The 21,600-nt window shown below is 44.1% G+C and overlaps 1 protein-coding gene across 1 annotated transcript; it reads left to right on the top strand.

The window, feature by feature from the left end:
* Nucleotides 1-349: 349 nt before the first annotated feature.
* IRX6 (iroquois homeobox 6) lies at nt 350-15,628 on the top strand. The gene is made up of 7 exons (XM_028740120.2): nt 350-437; nt 2,248-2,505; nt 4,131-4,246; nt 7,263-7,570; nt 8,842-9,468; nt 13,717-13,834; nt 14,872-15,628. Exons 1-6 carry the CDS (start codon nt 393-395, stop codon nt 13,827-13,829), a joined length of 1,467 nt encoding a protein of 488 aa, XP_028595953.2. The 5' UTR covers nt 350-392; the 3' UTR covers nt 13,830-13,834; nt 14,872-15,628.
* Nucleotides 15,629-21,600: the final 5,972 nt, after the last annotated feature.

Raw genomic sequence — 21,600 nt, 5'->3', positions numbered from 1 at the left:
ATATCTATATTTATAGCCCCCCCTCTCTTTCCAAGAAGCATCAGGATGAGGAGGGGGCGGGCGGGGAGCTCCGACGGAGGCTGCGAGCCTCTTTTCCGCAGATGCCCGCTTGCAATCATTTATAATTCACGTGTGTAGAGAGGGCGGGCGGGCGGGGCGGGGGGGGGGGTGTTGCGAAGAGAAGAAATAAAAAATAATCCATAGCAATCCTGCTCGTAATTGATCGTCATCAAGAGGCAGCGTGGGGATGGGGGTGTGAAAAGGTGGGTCGGGAGGGAAGGAGGGGGAGGACTCAGTGGCGAAGGATTTGGGGAGGGGGGGAGAAAGGGGGGGTCACCCAAACCTCCGTTCAAAAAAAGAAAACCCACCCCAAACAAAACTGGAAAGCAACGATGTCTTTTTCACAGCTTGGATATCCTTACAACACGTCTTCTCAGGTAAGTCCAAACACCCACCACTTTTTTTTTAGTGGGGGGGGGGGAGAACCGGGTCTGTGGCGTGCAATGTCAGGTATCTTTTCAAAGCCTCCTTTTGGTTTATCTAGTTTTAATCATTTTTGTTTGTTTGTTTGTTTCAAATGAATATCTGGAGGAGATGCTGCGTCGCCCCCTCCCACCTTCCTTTGATCTGTGTGATGGGTGTCTGCGAGCGCGTGTTTGAATGAATGGGAGATATGGTGAACCGGCAGACTGTTCCTACACAAGTTTACTCAGGAGTAAGACAGGCTGTTTGCAATGGGACTCAATCCCAAAGAAAGATGCAGAGGATCGCAGCAAGAATTTGTTTCCTCATGACTACCTGTTCAGTTTTAAGTGGTGGCAAGTTTAGGCGGAAGGGGGGCGGGTGTTCCTGAAGTTCAGTTGATCTGCAAATCTCTTATTGATTTTCCACTGAAGGCGATCCGTGTATGTGTTGTTTGGGTACAGGTATTTATAGGACTGGCACAGTTTGGGTGTGCTCCCCCTCCTCTCAGCTCCAATAAATATTGACATACGGTTCTTTGAGTGAGAAAATAACTTGGAAATAAAGTTTTGCCAAGGCGACCAAAGCTGTTCTAAGATACTGACTTGGAAGATACTGACTTGGAAGGAAAGTCCTATCGATTCCAATGGAACTTATTGACTCGTCGCAGTTTTCTCACGCGAAGAGGCATTCCTACGCATACCTGGTTGAGAAGTCAGTCCCGTTTTGGAAGGGGGCGATTGCTACTGAGCCCACACGCTTTCGTAGTCCAATTTAGATTTGGATTTCGGGTTCTGCTTATTCCGGTGTAATCCACGAGAGTCAGTCTCCCCCCCCCCCCAATTATTTGTTTTCTTTTTACCTGAGGGGTAGGCGGGGGTAGAGACCTGGGAGGGCGAGGTGTGTATGTGAGAGAAAGAATAACAGCGTATGCAGCCAATTAATTCAGTGTCATTTACTCTATTGTGTCATACGGTGTAATGCAAATTGCAAAAGTATACTATGACTTGATCTAGAATTCAGGAACCTACCTTACAGCGGTCCATCAAGTTCAGTATTGTCTACACTGACTGGCAGCCGTTCTCCAGGCTTTCAGGTGGGGGTGTATCTCCCAGGTTTATCTTATATATACTTTAAAGAGAGAGAAAAAAACGGTCTTTTAATTGACTGGTATCCGCTGCTCTCTCATGGGAGCAACCTTTCTGCTTCCCCTTGCGTTCCAAGCCTTCCTGCCTGATTTCGGTCCCAGGTGCCTCATCCCCGCCGACTTCTTGCCTCTGCGGATGAAACTGGAAGCCTCCCACAGTATTACACCTGCCCAGCCTCTCCTCCCCGCTACCTGCATTTCCCCCCCATATAATTTAAGGGAAGGTGGTATCTTTAAGAGTCTCATCCGGCTTGCCACGATGGTACCTTCCCTCTCTCTCCATTTCCATTAAGATTTCCAAGCCACTCGGTGGATCAGGAATTCCAAGCAAAACATTACATTCGCTTTGGGGGATTCCTTTGCTGTACATTGGGGTTGGTTTAGGAGACTCCGCACTTCTGGCGTCCCGCTTTGGAGAGCCTCCTCCGGACCCCTGGATCTCCACAGCCCCACTGACGGCTGGATCCTACTCGGAAGGAAGCACCGTCCGTTTCTTCAGGGCTAACAAGGGTTTCTTCCCCAGCACCCACCCACTCCAAACGTGCTATGCAATTAACGTGAAATTGTTTCTCGACTTTCTTTCTTGCGTTTTTCTAATTATTTCTCTCTCTCTCTTTCCCCCTCTCTCTGAACTCCAGTTTTTCGTCTCAGCCACCTCTAGCACCACTTGCTGTGACTCAGGGACCCGATCCGTCTCCGATGTGTCCTCGGGATCTTCTTCCCAAACGGCCACCCTCTGCTGCCCCTCTTACGAGAACAGACTGTTGGCCGGCTCCAGGACGGACCTCAATGCGGCGCTGGGGATGTACGGCTCGCCCTACGCAGCTGCGGCCGGCCAAAGTTACGCCAATTACCTCCCGTATGGAGCGGATCCGTCCACACTGTACACCACGCTGGTGAGTGAAGCGAAGGCACAGGCCTTTCGCTCCCCTATGACTTTCGCGCTACAATTTGGTTACTAAGAGGAAAAGGGGGCGCTAGTCCCTGTTGACCTGGTAATGCACCTAATCGTATTAGCAATTTTGTAGCTGGGGGAGGGGAAGCAGAATGCATTTACATTACAAGGCGATGATGTTTACTCAGAAGTAAAATCCTGCGCTGTTTCTTGATGTTTGGTTCCCTTCTGAGTGGCTTTCCTAGCGTACAGTTATTACTAGGAAATTATAAAGCCCCACTGAGATCCGTGCTACTTACTTCCGAGTAGACATATTGGGATTTGGGGAGGTCCGTGTAGACCTGTTGGGTATTGAGAGTAACCTTAGGCACTCCAAGGTAGGAGTAGGCCCGCCCCACTGAACACAACTGGGTCATAGGTTTGGGATCCTTTCCGCAGGGCTCGGGGATATGCATAATTTTATTCTGAGCAAACATGCATAGACTTGAGCCGCCGGACAGCGGTCCCTGTCCACACTCACCCGGAAGAGCGTGCGAGGAATTTAACTGGGATCTGCACAAAACCAAAGCGGCGTGGAAAGGAGGACTTGCGGTTGTGCACAGATCTGGGTCCCCAAATTCCACAAGAGCAATTCTTATACTCGAAGCAGAAACCTCTCCTCCACTTTCCATCGACGATTTGCGACTGTAAGCTCATTGAAGGCCGGGGCCTATTGTTTTGTCTTGTTTCTTAATTGTCATGCGTTGCTCCCAAAATGATGTCAAGATAATGTAAAAATAAAATAAAATAAAATAAAGAGCTCCATCCCTGTACCTCGCTCATCATACACAAAAGGGTCTCTGCCCCGAGGTAGCTCGCAGTTATTACACTGATCAGGAGAGGAGACCAAAAAGAGGGAGACTAAAAAAGAGGGAGACAATTCTATTGTCATCTCAGAAGTAATTCCTTGTGAGTCCAATGGAGCGTACACATTGGCAAATGTCATTATAATTACACCCTAAGGTCGTTTTCTAAAACTAGCATGCTTCAGAAACTTAATATTTATGATAAGTTCATAAAAGAAAACCTACCCCCCTTTTCTAGCCGATCCACCCATCCTTGACTTCCAAGCGAAACAAAATTTAGGAATTTTTAGTTAAAAAGCAGCAAGGTGGGACCAGCTCTGCGTTAAAGTTGGTAGGATTTTAACAATGCAGCTCCCTACCAGTTTATTTGAGAATAGGTCCCATTTGTTCAACGGTAATTGCTGCTCAGTAAATGTGTTTTAGGACTGCAGTTTCAGGATCGCACCATGGTGGTGAAAGCCCAGCATGGGAATTGTGTGTGCGTATAGTCAACCCTGGCCTCAATGCAAACGGGAAGAAATAGCAACTTCGGGAATCGTCCCCAGATAATCCTGTACTCAGCTGGGGTTTACTCCCATGAAAGCCTGAACAGCCTAAACGCTCTCATTAGTCCAAAAGGTACTTAATCCGGATTAAGGAATCTAGAGTAGCGGGTGCGATTTCCCACAGTCATTGCTATTGGTTAGTTGGGGCATCTCGGCCCGGAGTAGGGTGGGCTGGAAAGGAAGGGAAAAAGCATGCGGGATCTCCAGCCTTAAAACACTTTTAATGCGTTTTCTAGAACTCCCAGTACGACATCAAGGACGGCTCCTCCGCTTTGCACACGGGGATTGCACAGCCCACGGCCGCCGCCTACTACACCTACGAGCATTCCTTTGGGCAGTACCAATACGACAGGTAACAAGCGCTTTGATCAGCCGAGCGGGAGCTCTTTAGATCTGCCCGCGACTGTTGGGAGCTACAGCAGCGGCAAACCTCCGACATTCTCCCTCCCCCGCCCTACCAATTGACTCGTCTCTCTCTGTGTTAATCCCGGGCGATCTGGGGAGTAGCCATCAGGAATAGCACGACTCCATTCGATGGTTTGCTTTTGCAGTGGCGCCTGGAATGCTAGGCGTGCTTTGTAAAGGGCAAAATGCCTTTCAAGCGACTCCTCAGTACCTGATACCGAGTGGGATCCATTGGCCCATCTAGCTCAGTGTTCCTCACAATGACACAAAGTAGCTCCAGGATTTCAAACAAGGAACCTTCTCACACGGCCAGAGTTGACTCTGGGACCTTCTGCATACATTGCAGATGATGGTGATCCTATGGATATTCATTTACTGTCTGCATTTATATAGTTGTCCCATAACAGAACTTTTGTGAGGGGCTCCCACAGCAATAAAATAAAAGGCTAACATTAACATACAGTATAAAACAATAAAAACTAGAGCAAATCAACTGAGGGAGAAACTCTGCGAATCGTAGCTCTGTGAGGGGAATAGAGGTCTCCTAACAACCCACAGCACAACTACAGTTCCCAGAATTCTTTGGGGGAAGCCATGACTTTTCAAGTGGCATCCTAATAATTTAAATGTGCATGTGAATGTGACCTGTCTAGAGTGAAAGGCAACAGCTCTCCAGGAGATAGAAGCCCTTCTTGAGGATGCCTAATCTGGGACTGTCTCCATGCAAAGCTTGTCCTTCTTTGTCACTGACCTTTGTAAGCTAGTTACTCTGCTATCAGTATAACCTTTCATGTGGCCTAGCAATATATACATGAAAAAGAGGGCAGGCCAGCACCAAGATCTGTATTTTTTTTCGTAATAATCATTATTATAATTATTAAGCAATATAGCATTGGGGTTTGTCTAACTCTTGGTATTTGGTTCAGGCCAATGGCATCCTGTTCTCACAGTGGCCAACCAGATGCCTGTGGGAAACAGTCAAGCAGGACTTGAGCAAGAGACCACTCTCCCTCCTGTGGTTTCCAGCAGTGGGTATTCAGAAGCATTACTGCCTCTGACTGTGGAGGCAAAACACAGCCATTCTGGCTTGTAGCCATTGGTATCCTCCATAAATTCATCTTTCACAGTCATCAAAAATTCTCTTTCATAGCCATCCAAGTTGGTGCCCATCACTGCCTCCTGGGGGGATTCCACAGTTTAACTAGGTGCTATGTGAAGAATTTATTCACTATGTGAAGTATTTTTTTTAATCTGTGATGAATCTTCCAGCATTGTTCTAGTGTTATGAGAAAGGGAGGAAAACTTTTCTCTACTCACTTTCTCCATGTCATGCATAATTTTATAAAACTGCAACCCAGATGAGGATCCTGCAATCCTCCAGATGTTGTTGGATCCCAACTTCCATCAGCCCCTGCCAGTGAGGCCAGTGATGGTGATGGTGATGGTGATGGTGATGGTGATGATTTATTTATACCCCACCCATCTGGCTGGGTTTCCGCAGCCACTCTGAGCAGCTTCCAACCGAATATTAAAAACAATACAGCATCAAACATTATAAACTTCCCTAAACAGGGCTGCCTTCAGTTGTCTTTTAATGATGGGAGCTGGAGTCCAACAACATATGGGGGATGTGCAATTCCCCATAACTCTCCCTTTCTGCACTTTCTGCTGGGAGACCTGTTCTGTCTTAAACTTCCCACAGGACTGAGAAGCCACAATGAGGAAAAGCCTGCTGCTTTTCTGTTTGTTATATAGCTGTTGGGTGATGTGTGTGAGTGTTGTTAGGTTGAAGGCCTATATTTACTTACAATAGAGTAAGTCCCATTGAACTTAGAGGGATTTACCTCTGAGTAAACATGCAAAACGGGGGTGGCGCTGTGGGTTAAACCACAGAGCCTAGGACTTGCTGATTAGAAGGTCGGCGGTTCAAATCCCCGCAACGGGGTGAGCTCCCGCTGCTCGGTCCCTAATCCTGCCAACCTAGCAGTTCGAAAGCACGTCAAAGTGCAAGTAGATAAATAGGTACCGCTCCGGCGGGAAGGTAAACGGCGTTTCCGTGCGCTGCTCTGGTTCGCCAGAAGCGGCTTAGTCATGCTGGCCACATGACCCGGAAGCTGTACGCCAGCTCCCTCGGCCAATAAAGCGAGATGAGCGCCGCAACCCAAGAGTCGGTCATGACTGGACCTAATGGTCAGGGGTCCCTTTACCTTTAAACGTGCATAAGATGGCATTGCCAATAGGGATTTGAAGAGGAAGTAGTTTCTATCTCACACTATCCTGTACTTTTCTTTTTTAAATACGTAAATAGAAGAAAGTACTCACCACCTGCAAGATGCAAATGACTAGAATATTCAATTAAAATATATTTGAATAACATTTCTCATTCTTGCCATCTTTTAGACCTGATGATAGCAAAAGGTGTAGAAAAGCAATCCTTTGCAGGTATGCTCAGAAGTCCTATTGAGTTTAATAGAACATGCTCCCCTGTAAGTGTGTATAGAATTCTATCTAAACACTCTTATTGGGGAGTAAGCCCCATTGTACTCAGTGTATCAAACTGTGAGTAAATTTGCCTAGGATCACCAACAAAGGACCTCCACAATTGGAGACATTATGCTGTTAGTTGCTGGAAACTGCAGGGGGGGAGATGCTCTTGTGCTCAGGTCTTGTTTGTGGGTATCCTGTAGGAATCTGGTTGGCATTGTTAGAAGAGGATGCTGAACTAGATGGGCCACTGGTCTCATCCAGCAGGTGTGTCTTATGTTCTTAAGCCTATGAATGGCTGTAGTTATCTTCTCATTGGCCAATGCCTCTATTGATATGGAAATTATTTCCCAGTTACACAGAAGTTGTGTTCATTTTGACACTGTTCCAATTTGTGGTTCCATTCTGCCTGAAAAGTAGCATATGCACCTCCATACTGGCCCAGAAAATCATGCTCAGCATCTCTATCTCCCTGCCAGATATGGAACAGTGGATTTTAGCAGCTCAGCCAGACGCAAGAATGCCACCCGAGAGACCACTAGCACTTTGAAGACATGGCTGTATGAGCACCGGAAAAACCCCTACCCTACCAAAGGAGAGAAAATCATGCTGGCCATCATCACCAAGATGACCCTCACTCAGGTCTCTACCTGGTTCGCCAATGCTCGGAGAAGGCTCAAGAAAGAGAATAAGATGACCTGGTCTCCAAAAAACAAAGCAGGAGAAGAGAGGCGAGAGGATGGGAGAAGGAATGGTGAAGACTGTGGCAGTGAAAATGAAAGCAAAGGTAGGCTTGGAAATGGACTTGCTGGATGCCTCTTGATCTAATCTACTTTACAGAGTGGTTGTGAAGATATAATGGGTTCTTTGGAAGAAAACATAAAATAAAGTAATTATTATATTGTATTTCCTGGAGCCATCTGGTTGACCACTGTGAAGTGCAGGGTGCTGGTCTTGATAGACCAAGGTGGAGAACTTTGGGGCCTCCAGATGTTGCTGGACTGCAGAATCCATCAACCCCAGATGGCAGGATCAAGACTGATGGGAGTTGTAGTCCAGCAACATCTTGAGGGACACAGATATTCTCCAACTCTGAGATACTGTAGATCTTTGATCTGATCTCTCAAGGCTCCTCTTATGTTCAGTTTTTGATGCCCTGCTGGATCACACCAAATGTCTATCAAGTGGTCTACCAGATGCCTCCCGTAAGTCCACAGCACCCCACCTGTGCTCAGTGGTATACTGTCTCTGCTTTGAATACAGAATCCAGCCATCACAGTGAATGGCCGTTGGTAGTACTGTATTATTATTTTTCATAAACCATCTTAAAAGCCATCTAAGTTAATGGCCAACACCACATCTCTGTAGCAGGGAGTGCCATAAATTTGATTATGTAGTGTGACTAAACACACACACACACACACACACACACACACAATTTTGTCCATAATTCTAATGTCTAACTCAATATCGGATATGAAAGGTATGCTTTATTTGTTTCTTATCCTTGGTATTTAGCTAGAGGTTGTCTGAATGTGAAAGTACTAAACTATCACTGTCTGTAAATGAGAAGTGCAAAGTTCTGATCTCCTTGCATTTTGGCACAGTAGTTCAGGGCTGGCTGGCCCAATACATTTTGCTGCTTGAGGCAAAACCAATCAGTTGTGCCCCTTCCACTTCTCCTCCTCTTCCCTTCCCTTCCCCCACTGCTACCACCTCCTCCTCCTTTTCCACCTGAGGTGACTGGAGGTGGCATAGAAAAGCCCTGGCATACTGAAGCTGGTGGTGGAGAAAAAAGGCCAGAGAGGAGAAGGCAGTGCTAGTGGTGGCCCCATTCTTCTCAAGTGGCAGCCATGGGTGAAAAACTCAAGAGGCAGTGAGTGGTCTTCTTCTTGGGGTCCCAGATCCACCACCCCTACCAGTTGTCCCCAGCTGGCCACCTGAGGTGACTACCTCATTGAGGCTAGTGTGTGGCCTGGCCTTGCAGTTACTCAACCTTCTTGTGGGTTGTTGTTTACACATATCCTTTCTGCCCCTGCTTTTCATTCCAAAATACAGATCCCAAAAGATGCAAAGAAGAAAAGGAATTGCAGCTGAGCGATCTGGAAGACTTGGACGAGGAGGAGGCTGAAATCAAGCTGGAGGCTGAGCCGAAGCATCTACACCAAGAAGGTCCTGGTGTGGGCAGCGCCTTGGCTGAGGCAGAAAAAAACAACTGCAACCTTAGCCTGCCCAGCCACTTTCAGGCCTTCCCCTGTGCCAAAGCTGACTCGGCACTTACGGGGGACTTCCTTGGCCACAAGGGAGGAGCCACCTTGGTGGGTGGCCTTGGAAATCATGGCCAACCCTACGAAGCCCCTGAGAAGCCCAGGATCTGGTCTTTAGCTCACACAGCGGGGGCCAATGTGATTGTGGGACCCATGAGCCATCCTGCTCAAAGGACAGAGAGCCCTGACTGTTTGGTGCTCAGGGGAAGGCCCCCTGGGGCTGTGGGACAATGCGATGAGGAGAGGCCCCTGGGCAGCCTTGTGAGAACACAGTCTATTCATGACAAGGCCTTGGAGGAGCTGGCTCAACCCACCAAGATCTTTAAGAATTCGACCTTCAACCTGCAGTCCATCTCTTTAAACTATGCTTCCTATCCCATGCTGGGCGAGACCTGTCAGTATTCAGCAGGAACTGAAGGTAGCCAGCTTCTTGAGATTCCTCCTTTTATTTCCATATCCAGAAGTACTGCTTGATTTTAGCGAATGGAAGTTTATGTCGTGTCAAAAGCTCTGCCATGGTTTTCTAGGTCCAGGACCACATAATTCACAGCCGTTTTTCATGTAGTTACTGGATGCTAAATTTCTCCCATCATTTTGGGGAAGGAGCATCAATGTCCTCTTCAGCATTATCCAAAAGATGAGTGAGCTTAACTCAGATTCTGAGAAATCTTTGACAAGTCGGTGGATTCACACAACCATTTTAAGTTGGCAAAGTTATTCAGGACCTTCCTTGTCTTTGTGGTGAAACAGTGACTAGTTATCCTTCTGAAAATGATTGAGGTGTGGGTTGATCCATGTGGTGGTGGAAACCAGGATATCATCAAAATGTGTCTGGATGTGTCAATGTCTGGATGTTCAGGCAGCTAAGTCAATGTGATAAAAGTAGAAAGAGAAATTCAGAATTAAATTCAGGAGCCTTGGCCAGTTCAAAATGGTCTTGTGAATCCATCTGTTTCTCAAAGAACTTCTGGGAAGTAATTATCTTGCCATGTAGTAGAGTGTGGTAGAGTGTCACACACAACATGACAAGGAAAAGTCAATGTGCAATAAGTTCACCACTTATTTTAAAATACGTTAGTGGCAAAAATCAAATGTAAGTCCAGCAAGAGAACAACATGGTGAAGCTGCTAAGTATCATATAGTTAGGTTTTGACTGAATGGTGAAAATGGACCTCTGTACATGCTCAGAGCCATGTCCTCACTGCTGATCCAACCTACAGGCACAGGGGAGAATAGTCCATTTCCTTGAAAAGATTCAGATTTGATCTGAAATGATTTTCTTGTGGGTGGGGGAGGAGGTAGAAATTTCAATCTGGAATGTTCAACACAAGCCTTAAAACCTTAAGGATTATTTGTATGTCTTGCTGATTAAAATTAGCACAGCAAGGTTCAGCATTTGATTAGTGCATTCAATAAATCATAATAGAATTGTAGAGTTGGAAGGAACCCTGAGGGTCATCTAATCCAACCCTCTGCGCACAGCTGTCCCTGGGTGGCCTTGAACCACTAACTTTCTGGTTAATAGCTGGACCCATTGTGCCACCCACTGTTGTGTAGTAACCAAGGCTCAACCCTTCAGATGAATTCCAATTTCTATCAGCCCCAGCCAATGTGTCCAGTGGTCCTTGAAGATGGGAGCTGTAGTCCAACAACATATGGAGGGCAAAACATTGGCTGCTTGTGCCCTAAAGACTAAAGATACATTAATGCAACCATATTTTGAATGTTACTCCCCACCCCTCACTCCCACCCTATGTTTGCTTCCCTGGGAGTATAGCTTACTGAACACACTGGAACTTATTTCTGAGTCAACTTCTGAAGCTAGAACAAGTGAGGATCTCAGGTTGAATTAAGCGCCACCTAGGGTCAAAATAAGCTGTCAGAAAACTGTCCCTCCTTTTAATATTTTTTTAGAGGTTGTTGTGTGTTTCTTCTGTGCTATATATTGCTGTGGTGTTGCTGAAGTGCACCATTTGACTTCATGGAGACCTTCGCCATCATAAGTGCATACAGGAATGCAGCATAATAATAATAATAGTAATAATAATAATAATACTCCACCCATCTGGCTGGGTTTCCCCAGCCACTCTGAGCGGCTTACAGCATATATAAAAACATAATAAAACATCAAACATTAAAATCCTCCCAATACAGGGCTGCCTTCAGATGTTTTCTAAAAATTGTGTCCTTCTTTATCTCCTTGACATCTGAAGGGAGAGCATTCCACAGGAAGGGTGCCACTGACAAGCAGGGCCTTCTGGTTCCCTGTAACTTTGCTTCTCATAGTGAGGGAACCACCAGAAGACCCTCAGAGGAGGACCTCAGTGTCGGGGCAGAATGATAGAGGTGGAGTCGCTGCTTCAGGTATCCTGGGCCAAGGCCATTTAGGGCTTTGAGGGTTAGCACCAACACTTTGAATTGTACTTGGAAATGTACTTGGAGCCAGTGAAGATCCTTTATATCTTGGTATAAGGCATCTTCTTGTGTTCATGTATATGTAGGAGCAAGCACACTCACAAATGGGTGAAGGGTGAAATGCTAGGATGCAAAATAGTAGAAATATATATTGAGAGTGACCTTGTACTGAGTCAGACCATTGGTCCATCTAGCTCACTATTGTCTACACTGACTAGATGTAGTTTTCCAGGGTTTCAGACCAGGGTCTCTCCCAGCCCTGCTTGGAAATGTCAAGGATTGAACCTGGGACCTTCTGGTTGCTCTACCACTGAGCTACAGCCTTCACTCTGTGCAAATGGATACTTCTGACAGACAAATAAGAGGTGTTAGCAAAGCAAAGCAAGCTTCAGGAACACACTTATAAATAAGCAAACAGAACCTACAATAAAATCTTGCAGTGCATCCTGAGCTCTTACCAGGAGAGCTTCTGTTCAGGTTTCCTGCCAGCCATCCCTTCCTCTAGATACCATAAGTTGTAAAGGGGCTGAAGCAAGAACCTTTTCTTCTGCAATTTGTTTTCTTTTCCAACTGATGCTCTACATTCTGTAGGTACTAAGCATGTTCAGTCTTTGTAAGGCTATATTATGGAGCTTTTGTCCATTTTTTTTTTAAAAAAAACTTTTTAAAATGTTTTTTTTTTTTGTATTTTTGAAAACCTTCAGGTTTCCCCAAATAGGTGATCACAGACACTCCTGCCTCACTTTTGCATTATTTCAGTTGGCACTTAGCACTTGTTCATTAGTGTAGTGATTTATCCCTTTCCCCTTCTGAAATTTGTAGCATGGACATTCCTATAAGGACAGTGTTATGCTGAAGCTTAGAAAGTTTCCTTAGATCTTGAACTGCACATATGGAAATGACAAACAAGGAATGGTTTTTCTTTTTCTTTGCAGTGTGCCCTGAATTGTTACAGAGACATTTTACGGTATTAGATGATGGATCAAGTTATGGCTGGAAACAGAATGAGGTGCTTGGCAAATATTGGAGAGACATGTCATTGTTATATCAAATTAGAGAATTGCAGTATTGGAAGGGACCTACAAGGGCCATATAGCCAAACCCTGTGCAATGCAGGAATCACAGCTAAAGAATCCCTGAGAGATGGCCACCCACCCTCTATTTTGAAACCTCTTTATGGAGAGTCCACTGCCATCTGTGGTAATCCGTTCCACTGTAGAACAGCTCTTACCATTAGAAAGTTCTTCCTACGGTTTAGGTAGAATTTCCTTTCTTGTAATTCAAATCCATTGGTTTGGGTCCTACCCTCTGGAGCACCAGAAGACAAGCTTGCTCTATCTTCCACGTGCAAGTGAGTTTACCATTCCTTCTGCCACTGCAGCTCTGATAATATCATCTGATTAACTCTGATGGCTGCAGCTCTGAGTTGACAGAGCTGGGATGATCCAATCTCATACAGTGTAGAGATGCAGCAAAATCTGCCACACACACCTGACATGGAGGCCAATGAGAAGAAAACCAGACCAGAACAGGAAGTCATTCAGAGGCACAGCGGGCAACCTCTGTGAATGGGCTCACAGGAATCTTTCAGTTTTCTCATGGAACCAGAGTTTAATTTGGGGGATATAAAGAAATAAGGGAGGGATGGGGAGCTTGTGGTCCTCCATATGTTGCTGGATTATAACCCTTCATGTGGCTTGGGCTGATGTGGGTTGGAGTCCCAAAACATTTGGAATGCCACAGGTTCTGAAACAAAGGTCTGACAAGGGGGGAAATGGATAAGTTGCATTCAAATATCTCAATGCTGGAGTTCTGACACCTGCTTAAGAAAGGTGATGGTGGGGCAGAGGTGGCAGTTTTCACCAGCTTCACTGCAGTTCCCCATGCCCACCAAGAATATAATTGCTCTGGAGGGTTGGGAGAACCAACTGGAGCAGCATGTGGCCCGTTAGCACAGGGATGGAGTACCAATTGCCCTCCAAATATTGTTGGACTCAAACTCCCATTTGCCTCAGCCAGCGTGGCAAATGGTGAGAGATGATGGAAGTCCAAAAATTCCAGGCTCCTGTTTTTTGAAGTAATGCCTCCACTAGTCTATTTGGATCCAGCATATTGATTATGGAGTCATTTGCAGTCAAAATCTGGGAATATTGGAGAGAGTGGGGAAAGTTGTCCACTGACTCTGATCAAATATGGTGGGGGTTTTTAAAACAACAACACCCCAAACAAACATTTTCTTTTGTTAAAACAGGGTTTGGGAGAAACACGAGAGGCACTCAAGGTTCCCTAGACCTAAGCGAAGTCTGTCTCGGTCAGCATAAAGACAAACTGAGAACAGCTTTCAGGCCAGTGCTGAAGAGGTGAGAAAGGTGAGTGCCGGAAGAGTTTATACTGTAAGCTGTGATTGCTGAGAAATGCCTCAGTTTAGGATTTCCACCTTCCCCAAAGGTACCTTATCTGTAATTCATATCATCTATCATCTATCTATCATCTATCTATCTATCTATCTATCTATCTATCTATCTATCTATCTATCTATCTATCTAATCTATCTATCTAATCTATCTATCTATCATCTATCTATCTATCTATCTATCTATCTATCTATCTATCTATCTATCATCTATCTATCTATCTATCTATCATCTATCTATCATCTATCTATCTCTATATCTATCTATCTATCTATCTATCTATCTATCTATCATCTATCTATCTATCATCTATCTATCTATCTATCTATCTATCTATCTATCTATCTATCTATCATCTATCTATCTATCTATCTATCTATCTATCTATCATCTATCATCATCTATCATCTATCTCTATATCATCTATCTATCATCTATTTTTCTGTCATCTATCTATCTATATCTATCTATCTATCTATCTATCTATCTATCTATCTATCTATCTATCATCTATCTATCTATCTATCATCTATCTATCTATCATCTATCTATATCATCTATCTATCTATCTATCTATCTATCTATCTATCTATCATCTATATCTATCTATCTATCTATCTATCTATCTATCTATCTATCTATCTATCTATCTATCATCTATCTATCTATCTTCTATCTATCTATCTATCTATCTATCTATCTATCTATCTATCTATCATCTATCTATCATCTATCTATCATCTATCTATCATCTATCTATCTATCTATCTATCATCTATCTATCTATCTATCTATCTATCTATCTATCTATCTATCTATCATCTATCTATCCACCTATTCCTTGGATAGAAAACTCTATTATCTGATTCTAATTTTGTACTTTTATGTTGGTGTAACCTGCCCTGGGTAGTTCAGAAATCTAATTACAGTAATATGAAGAATATTTTTCACTCAATGCCCAGTGATGTGCTGATCTCCTTTCTCTTTCTCAGGCTCATGAAATCCAGCATGCTGGTGAAACATCTCAAGAAGAATTGGAACTTGCAGGCTTTCAGAAGGAACACCCGTCATTCCCAATGCAAATTCCCTTTCTCTCTCTGTGTGTGTATGTATGTGTGTTTCTCCTCTCTCTCTCTCTCTTTCTCTCCACACCCTCCAAAGCATGAACTGCAGCTACAGCTTCTCATGGTAATGGAAGAGAAGAGATGATATTATATATGCACAACTTTCAAGGGACACCAGAGGAAGTCCAACCAGGAAAGCAGCTGTAGGGTCTTGTCTGTGCTACATTATATGAACACATCCCACACACGGAATTTTGCCACCAGATATATAATTGGACTAGTAATGTCTAGTAAGTTTCAAAAAAAGTTTCAAAAAATGCATCCTGATTTTGGGGGAGGCTTTGGCTTCTGTAATAGACCTACATTGTCTTCTGTGAGAGGCAAGCTGTCAACATGGTTACTGAGAGATCGCTCAATCTTCCTTTGTTCCTCAAAAATCTATGTGGGATATGGGGGTTCTTCTTTCTTCCTCCATCCTTTCAAAAACAAACAAAAATGACACTTTTTAAAGCCCCTTTGTCTTTTTTATTTTTCAAATAAGAGGTATTTGTCAGCCATGTTGTCTGGTACTCTGAAGGGGATTCTTTGGTAGTGCAAAATGCAAGTCTGTTATTTTCTGTCCTTGTACAAAGATATCACGGGAAAGTATTTTTTAAAGTCTCTAATTAAAAACCAAACAAATGAATGTTGTCAAAACAGAAGTGTGACCTTGAAAAAGCCGTGTGTGTGCGTGTGTGAGAGAGAGCAATACCAAGCTGTCATGCACTTTCTTTATTTCTCATCTATTTATTTATTGCACTTCTCAACCGCCCTTCATCCAAATAAGCCCCAGGGCAATTTGCAAACAGATCAATAAAATGCAGATAAAAATATAAACTATCAATTCTGGTGCAGAATGTGGCAGCTAGGTTGTTTGCAGCAGCAAACTACCACCAGAATAAAGCAGCCAACTAGCAAGATTTGTACCAGTTGACAATCTGCTGCTGGTGTTGGTACTAACATAAAAATCCCTATATAGCTCAGGAGCTTGTTACTTGAGAGACTGCCTTATCTTTTATACATCTTTAATACATGCAATAGATGTATAAAAGTTTGTGGGAGAGCTTCTCTTGCAAGTTCCAAAGGCCTCAGAAACCTGCTCTGGAGGAACTCAGATTGCAGTTTTTAGTGTGGCTGCCCCTGTTCTGTGGAAGAGCATTCCTGTTGAGATACAATAGGTATCCACTATTTGAACTTTCTAGAAACAATTGAAGACATTTTTGTATCCACAGGCTTTCCCAGATGGATAAATTGGTGTTTACCACAAGGGTTCACCTGTTAGGGTTTTGGTCTTGTTTTAAATGTATTGGTTGTTTTTGTGTTTTTAACCACTTTTGTATGCAAATCACTTTGAGGCAGAGGTTTAGAAAATGGTTGATAAACCAGTGATGATAATGATGATAATAATAATAATGTATCAGCAATTGAAAACAGGGTAGAAATATAACAGCCTGCATAATACACCCCAATTTCTGAAATCTTGGAGAGTCTAATCAGCAACACCAAAAGCCTGGACGAAGAAGTGTGCTCTTACTTGGCACCAGAAGCCCACTGATGCAATAGCTAAGTTCACCTCTAGGTAAAGGTAAAGGGGACCCCTGACAGTTAAGTTCAGTTGCAGACAACTCTGGGGTTGCAGAGTGGGCAATTCTGTGGCCTGGCTGCCACTAGAAAAGGCTCTGTTTCATGTTGCCATACAGCAAACAATCCCTGCCCATGGGACAAGAGCCACTGTTGTGTGTCAAATAGACTGTTGGAATAAGAGCTGGGAGACAAGGGTTGAAATCCTAATTCAGTCATGAAGCTCACTGGGGGACCTTGGGCCAGTCTTGGGCTGGATTGTTGTGAGGATAAAAGGGGGAGAGGGGGCACCATATACTCCTTGAGCTCCTAGGGGGGAAAGTGGTATGATTGTAAGAACCTCAAGGCCCTGGTTACCTGGTATAAGGGACCCAACAGCTGATGCAGTCCCAGGATGTTAAGGGTTTTGTTTGTCAACATGAATACCTTAGTTTTTGCCCAGTAATGTTTCTCTTCACTAACAAACTTGGGGGCTAACGCAGACCACATAAAATAGGTGTGACATGATCCTGCACAGATACTGTAGGATAGCACCCTACTATCTACAGTTTGCAGAAGCTGAAGTTTCCAAACTGTCTCAAAGGGTAACCCCACATACAGTGCGTTACAGTAACCCAGACACAAGGTTACCAGAGCATGTAGAACTGTAGCTAGACTATATATATGGAAGTGGCTATAGCTGACAAACCAACCAAAGCTGGTAAAAGGCAATCCTAGCCACTGAAACCATTTGAGTGTGACCCCATATAGAACAGGCCAATTATTAAATTCCCAGACATTAGAACCTCCCGCCAACAGTTCCTCCATCTTGTCAGGATTCAACTCATGTAGCGAAAAGAGTGACTGTCCATCTGATCTGGTAATGCCAACTTTGGTCTCCCCCATTATTGACAATGGAAATGATTGTAGTTGCTGGAGATTTGTTTATTTTGTTACATTTTTCTCCCATCCTCTGCATATATACTTCTTCCATCTGCATGTTATCCTCTCAACAACCTTGTGAACCAGGTCAGGCTGAGAGAGTGACTTGCCCAAACTCAACCAGTGAGTTTAAGGGAGAGTTGAAACAGGGTCTCCATGGTGCTTGTCTAACGCTGTATAATGTTTAGAATTCAACTGCTATACTGCACTACACGGCATGGAAAGCATGTGCTCTGTCACTGCACTGTGAGGTCCTTTCTTCTTTCCTGTCCTTTAGAATTATAGGGACAACAGACTAAGAGTTCATAATGTGCATAGGTCACAGAGTAGGACAAGAAACCTGGTCCTACACTGGATTTCAGGACCTTGGACAGCTGGTTGGTCCTACAGTCTGTACTCGGGTCTGGGCACAGGAGATCCCACTCCTTTGAATATGTGTCTGGCTTGTTGAAAGAGACCATGGCACTTCCTTCTGGGAGAGAATAATCGTGTTCTGGAGCAGGCAAAGTAGGCCATTGTTAGTGGGTCATCATCCCTAATTCAGTGAAAAGAGCAACACTGCACTGGACAAGGATGAGACAGAAAGGAGCAAACCCTTCTGCATTCTTCAGTTTTAATTAAAAGTGTCACAAAACACTTTCTCGACAGACTAATAACCCACACAGAGGCCAAGGGAAGAATGTGGCTTTGTTCCATCCACGCACCCATCCCCCAGTCACTGGAAGCCATGCCCATAATTTAATCACTGTGCTAATTAGGAGGTCATCTGTAGATCAACCCAATACCAGCTTTCCCCCAAGTTCAACAGGGTCAACATTTTACATTAAGTCATTTGTGATCAATAAAGCCCAATGGATTCTGCTTTCATAAATCAGTGCAATCAATCCAGGATATTGAGTCAAGATTGATTCATGGATTCGAGGCAAAAAAGGGGCAGTAACTTAGGGGTGAAGGGAGGTGTGGGGTTTGGGAGGCAATACGGTCTATGGTCCAAACTCATATCATTGTGGACTGATTAACACATGCTTACAATCACTTGGTTATCCAAACTTGAATTAAGAAAATTAGAAGAGCCTTGTTGGACCAGACCAAAGGCCTATCTTGTCCATCATTCTCCTCTCATAGTGGGCAACCAGATACCTATGGGAAGCCTGTAAGCAAGTCATGATCGCAACAATGGCCCAATCATGATATCCTGCAACCATTTCTTCTCTGATATGGAAGATAATACAGTACTCGTGACTGGTAGCTGAATGAGTGAACAATCTCCACTGAAAAGCACGTAGTTTGGGGTGATATGGAGTGATGCTAAGACTATGACAAAGTCATTCTGCTAGGCAAACCCTCTGCTGATTCTGCAGTGATTGTGAGGAACATATCCTAGGATTGAAAGGGATTTGCCCTGGGATCATAAACCCATTACACTTGAAGGAAGACCCACAGATTTCAGTGAAAGGTCTCTAAATTTCAGGCACACTAGTTGATTTGCAGGGTTGTTGCCCACTAGTCACACTGGGCTTTGCCTCTTGTGATAAAGGCATTCTGAGGGAAATTGTGGGGGGTCACACTGGAAAGCAAAGTTTAGAAGACTGCAACAGAATTGCTGTACATAAACCTAACCAGTCTTGCTCCTTTTCTTTGTGGTTCCTACTCTGGCAAAACTTTCATATGCAAACAATTCAATAAGTTAAAAAAGAGTATAGACTTATTTTACCTCCTCCAGTTGTCAAAAACTTAATTCATAATGGTCATCCAGTTATCCTTTGGAACTAGTTAACACTCAAGCCATATTCAAGCATTCAGTACCTGTGGGTACCAAATGCATGTAGGAGCTGGTGGGAATGCATAGGCTAGTCCTCCACCCTCAACAATGCCATGTGTGCTGGCAACATATACCAGTTGGTGCATGAATGGCTCAGTCTGTAGTCACTGCAGTGTAGATAGACTTCCCTCCACAGGGACAGGGACCTTAGTTGGCTAGTGTTGCTAGCCTCTTGGAGGAAGCCCCAAGTTGGTTGAAGTGTCTTTTATGTTTCAGGGAAGATGTTGCTGGCATGCATGTAGTTAGCAAAGGGGAAGGACTAGCACAGAGTATCCTATGTGAATGCCTGTATGTGACTTGGTATGTAGAGAACTTGATTTTTCAACTCAGCATTTTGTGGCTCATTGTGAACAAGCTGAATCCACAGGTTTGCCTTGTGAAGTCAGATGAAAGGATTGCCTCTGACCATGCGATCTTGCATACATCCCTCCACTATCTAGGGTGTGGCAGACTTGGTTCAAGGACAGGGCCTTTGCTGTGGAACTTGCTGCCCCAGGAGACCTGACTCATTTATTCCCTTTCTGCTATCTGGTGACATGCTAAAATGGCTCAGGACTGAAAAAGGAAGATGTGGCTTAGCCCATGGTAAGTGCAAGCATTGGCTTGCATGAGTGAAAACAGTCATCACAGATCATCAACCACCACTGACAGAGCATTCACAGCATCTGGCAACACCTCAAGCATGACCCTCTTTAACAGAGGCAGCTCACTGGTCCTGCAAGAACTCATTGAGTGGAACAAATGCAGGCATGTGTGAATCACTTCTTCCCAAGAGCAAAATGTAAGAGTTTATAAGAGTGACCGTTCTTGTGAATACCTTTTGGATGATTGAGGACTGCTACAAGAGACCATTTGGTTATGTGTGCCATATGTGCACATTTGATGTGCATGATGCACATTCCCTAATATAAATCTAGCTCAATCCTTGGTCATATATATATATATATGAATATGATATCTTCCTGTCTGTTATCCTGTCCTTTTCTTGCATCCTTCTTGGGTAAGCCCAGGAGATCAAGGAAGAAGCAGCACAAGCTGGCGGGGTGACCTGCAGCTTAGAGGCAAAGAAATTAAGCTGTGAAAAGATAAACATTATTTCAAGTCGGATTTGAAGGATTAGTGCTTGTAATAAAGAGTATTAGGCCCATTCAGGGGCTTTTGCAAGGCAGCTTTCTTGGTTTCTCCTCCCCTTCCCTTTCCAGAAGAGACTCCAGGTACATCCCTGTATTCAATCGAGCTGCTCTTTCGGTTCCTACAAATCATTTAGCGAGGAGCTGGAAACCACTACCAGTAGGTGGATGTAGGTCTCTCAGGACCAAGACCAGCGGTATCCACCAGACTAAGATCGTTATTTCAGTGTACGTGATCCCTGATTGGCTGGGATCCTTCAATGGGAAATTAAAGAAAAGGAAAACATAGCCACCAAAGCAGGTGAAGAGGTACTAAAGTAACTTTGGACTGATGAATGCAGGAAGAGATAGTTTGGTGAAGGAGGTAGCTTTTTGTCATGGCTCGCTCTATAGAACCACAACTGCACAATCCAAGGATTTGGTTTTGTAGGACAAAGCAAACACAAATTCAAAGCAATTATTCTCTAGAAAGATTCAAATCATGCATATGTATTTAAAGTACATTTGATGGTGTGTGAGAGGCTGAAGCAAAAATGGGGCTCAGCTGCATGACCCCACAATTCTCTCATGTGTTTTCTCAATGCCTTGGGGTTGTCTGAATTCCAACACCACCCCAACTAGGCTACTTTGTATAGTGTTGACTTGATCAATGCATTCATTAAAATCGTTCTTGTCCATTCTTGCCCAGATATATTAAAGCGTACAACTTTACAACTTGGGCATTTTTGGTGGTGGATAACAAGTTTCTCAAAGTGCAGACAGCACTGGCACTACAAACATGTTTATGCTGTCTAGCTAAGGCAGTGCCTGTGTTGAAGAACATCCTACTTCTGTTCTGCATGGTTTTGATTTGAATTGCTCATGCATCCAGTTTGAAGGTCTGCTCCTTTTTTAAAAAACAAAATCCTCTTGCAGGTACTACTATGTTTAGAATTAGTATTGCCCCAAACCTTTCAGAATCAAGAGGCTCATTTACTTTCAGTTTGGGGGATGGGGCAGGTCATGACAATGGGCTAAATAGCTGGCTCTGAGCCTGCAATACTATACAAATTTACCTAGGAGTCAGTTCTATTGAACCCTGTGAGACTTGTGTCTTATGACTGCACTGTTGGAATAATCGCTGATAGGCTAAGATCACCCCATGCTTGGTAGGAGAAACATTGT

Source organism: Podarcis muralis, chromosome 7, assembly GCF_964188315.1.
Source record: "Podarcis muralis chromosome 7, rPodMur119.hap1.1, whole genome shotgun sequence".
Lineage (NCBI taxonomy): Eukaryota > Metazoa > Chordata > Lepidosauria > Squamata > Lacertidae > Podarcis > Podarcis muralis.
This window is presented reverse-complemented; position numbering and strand designations above follow the sequence as displayed.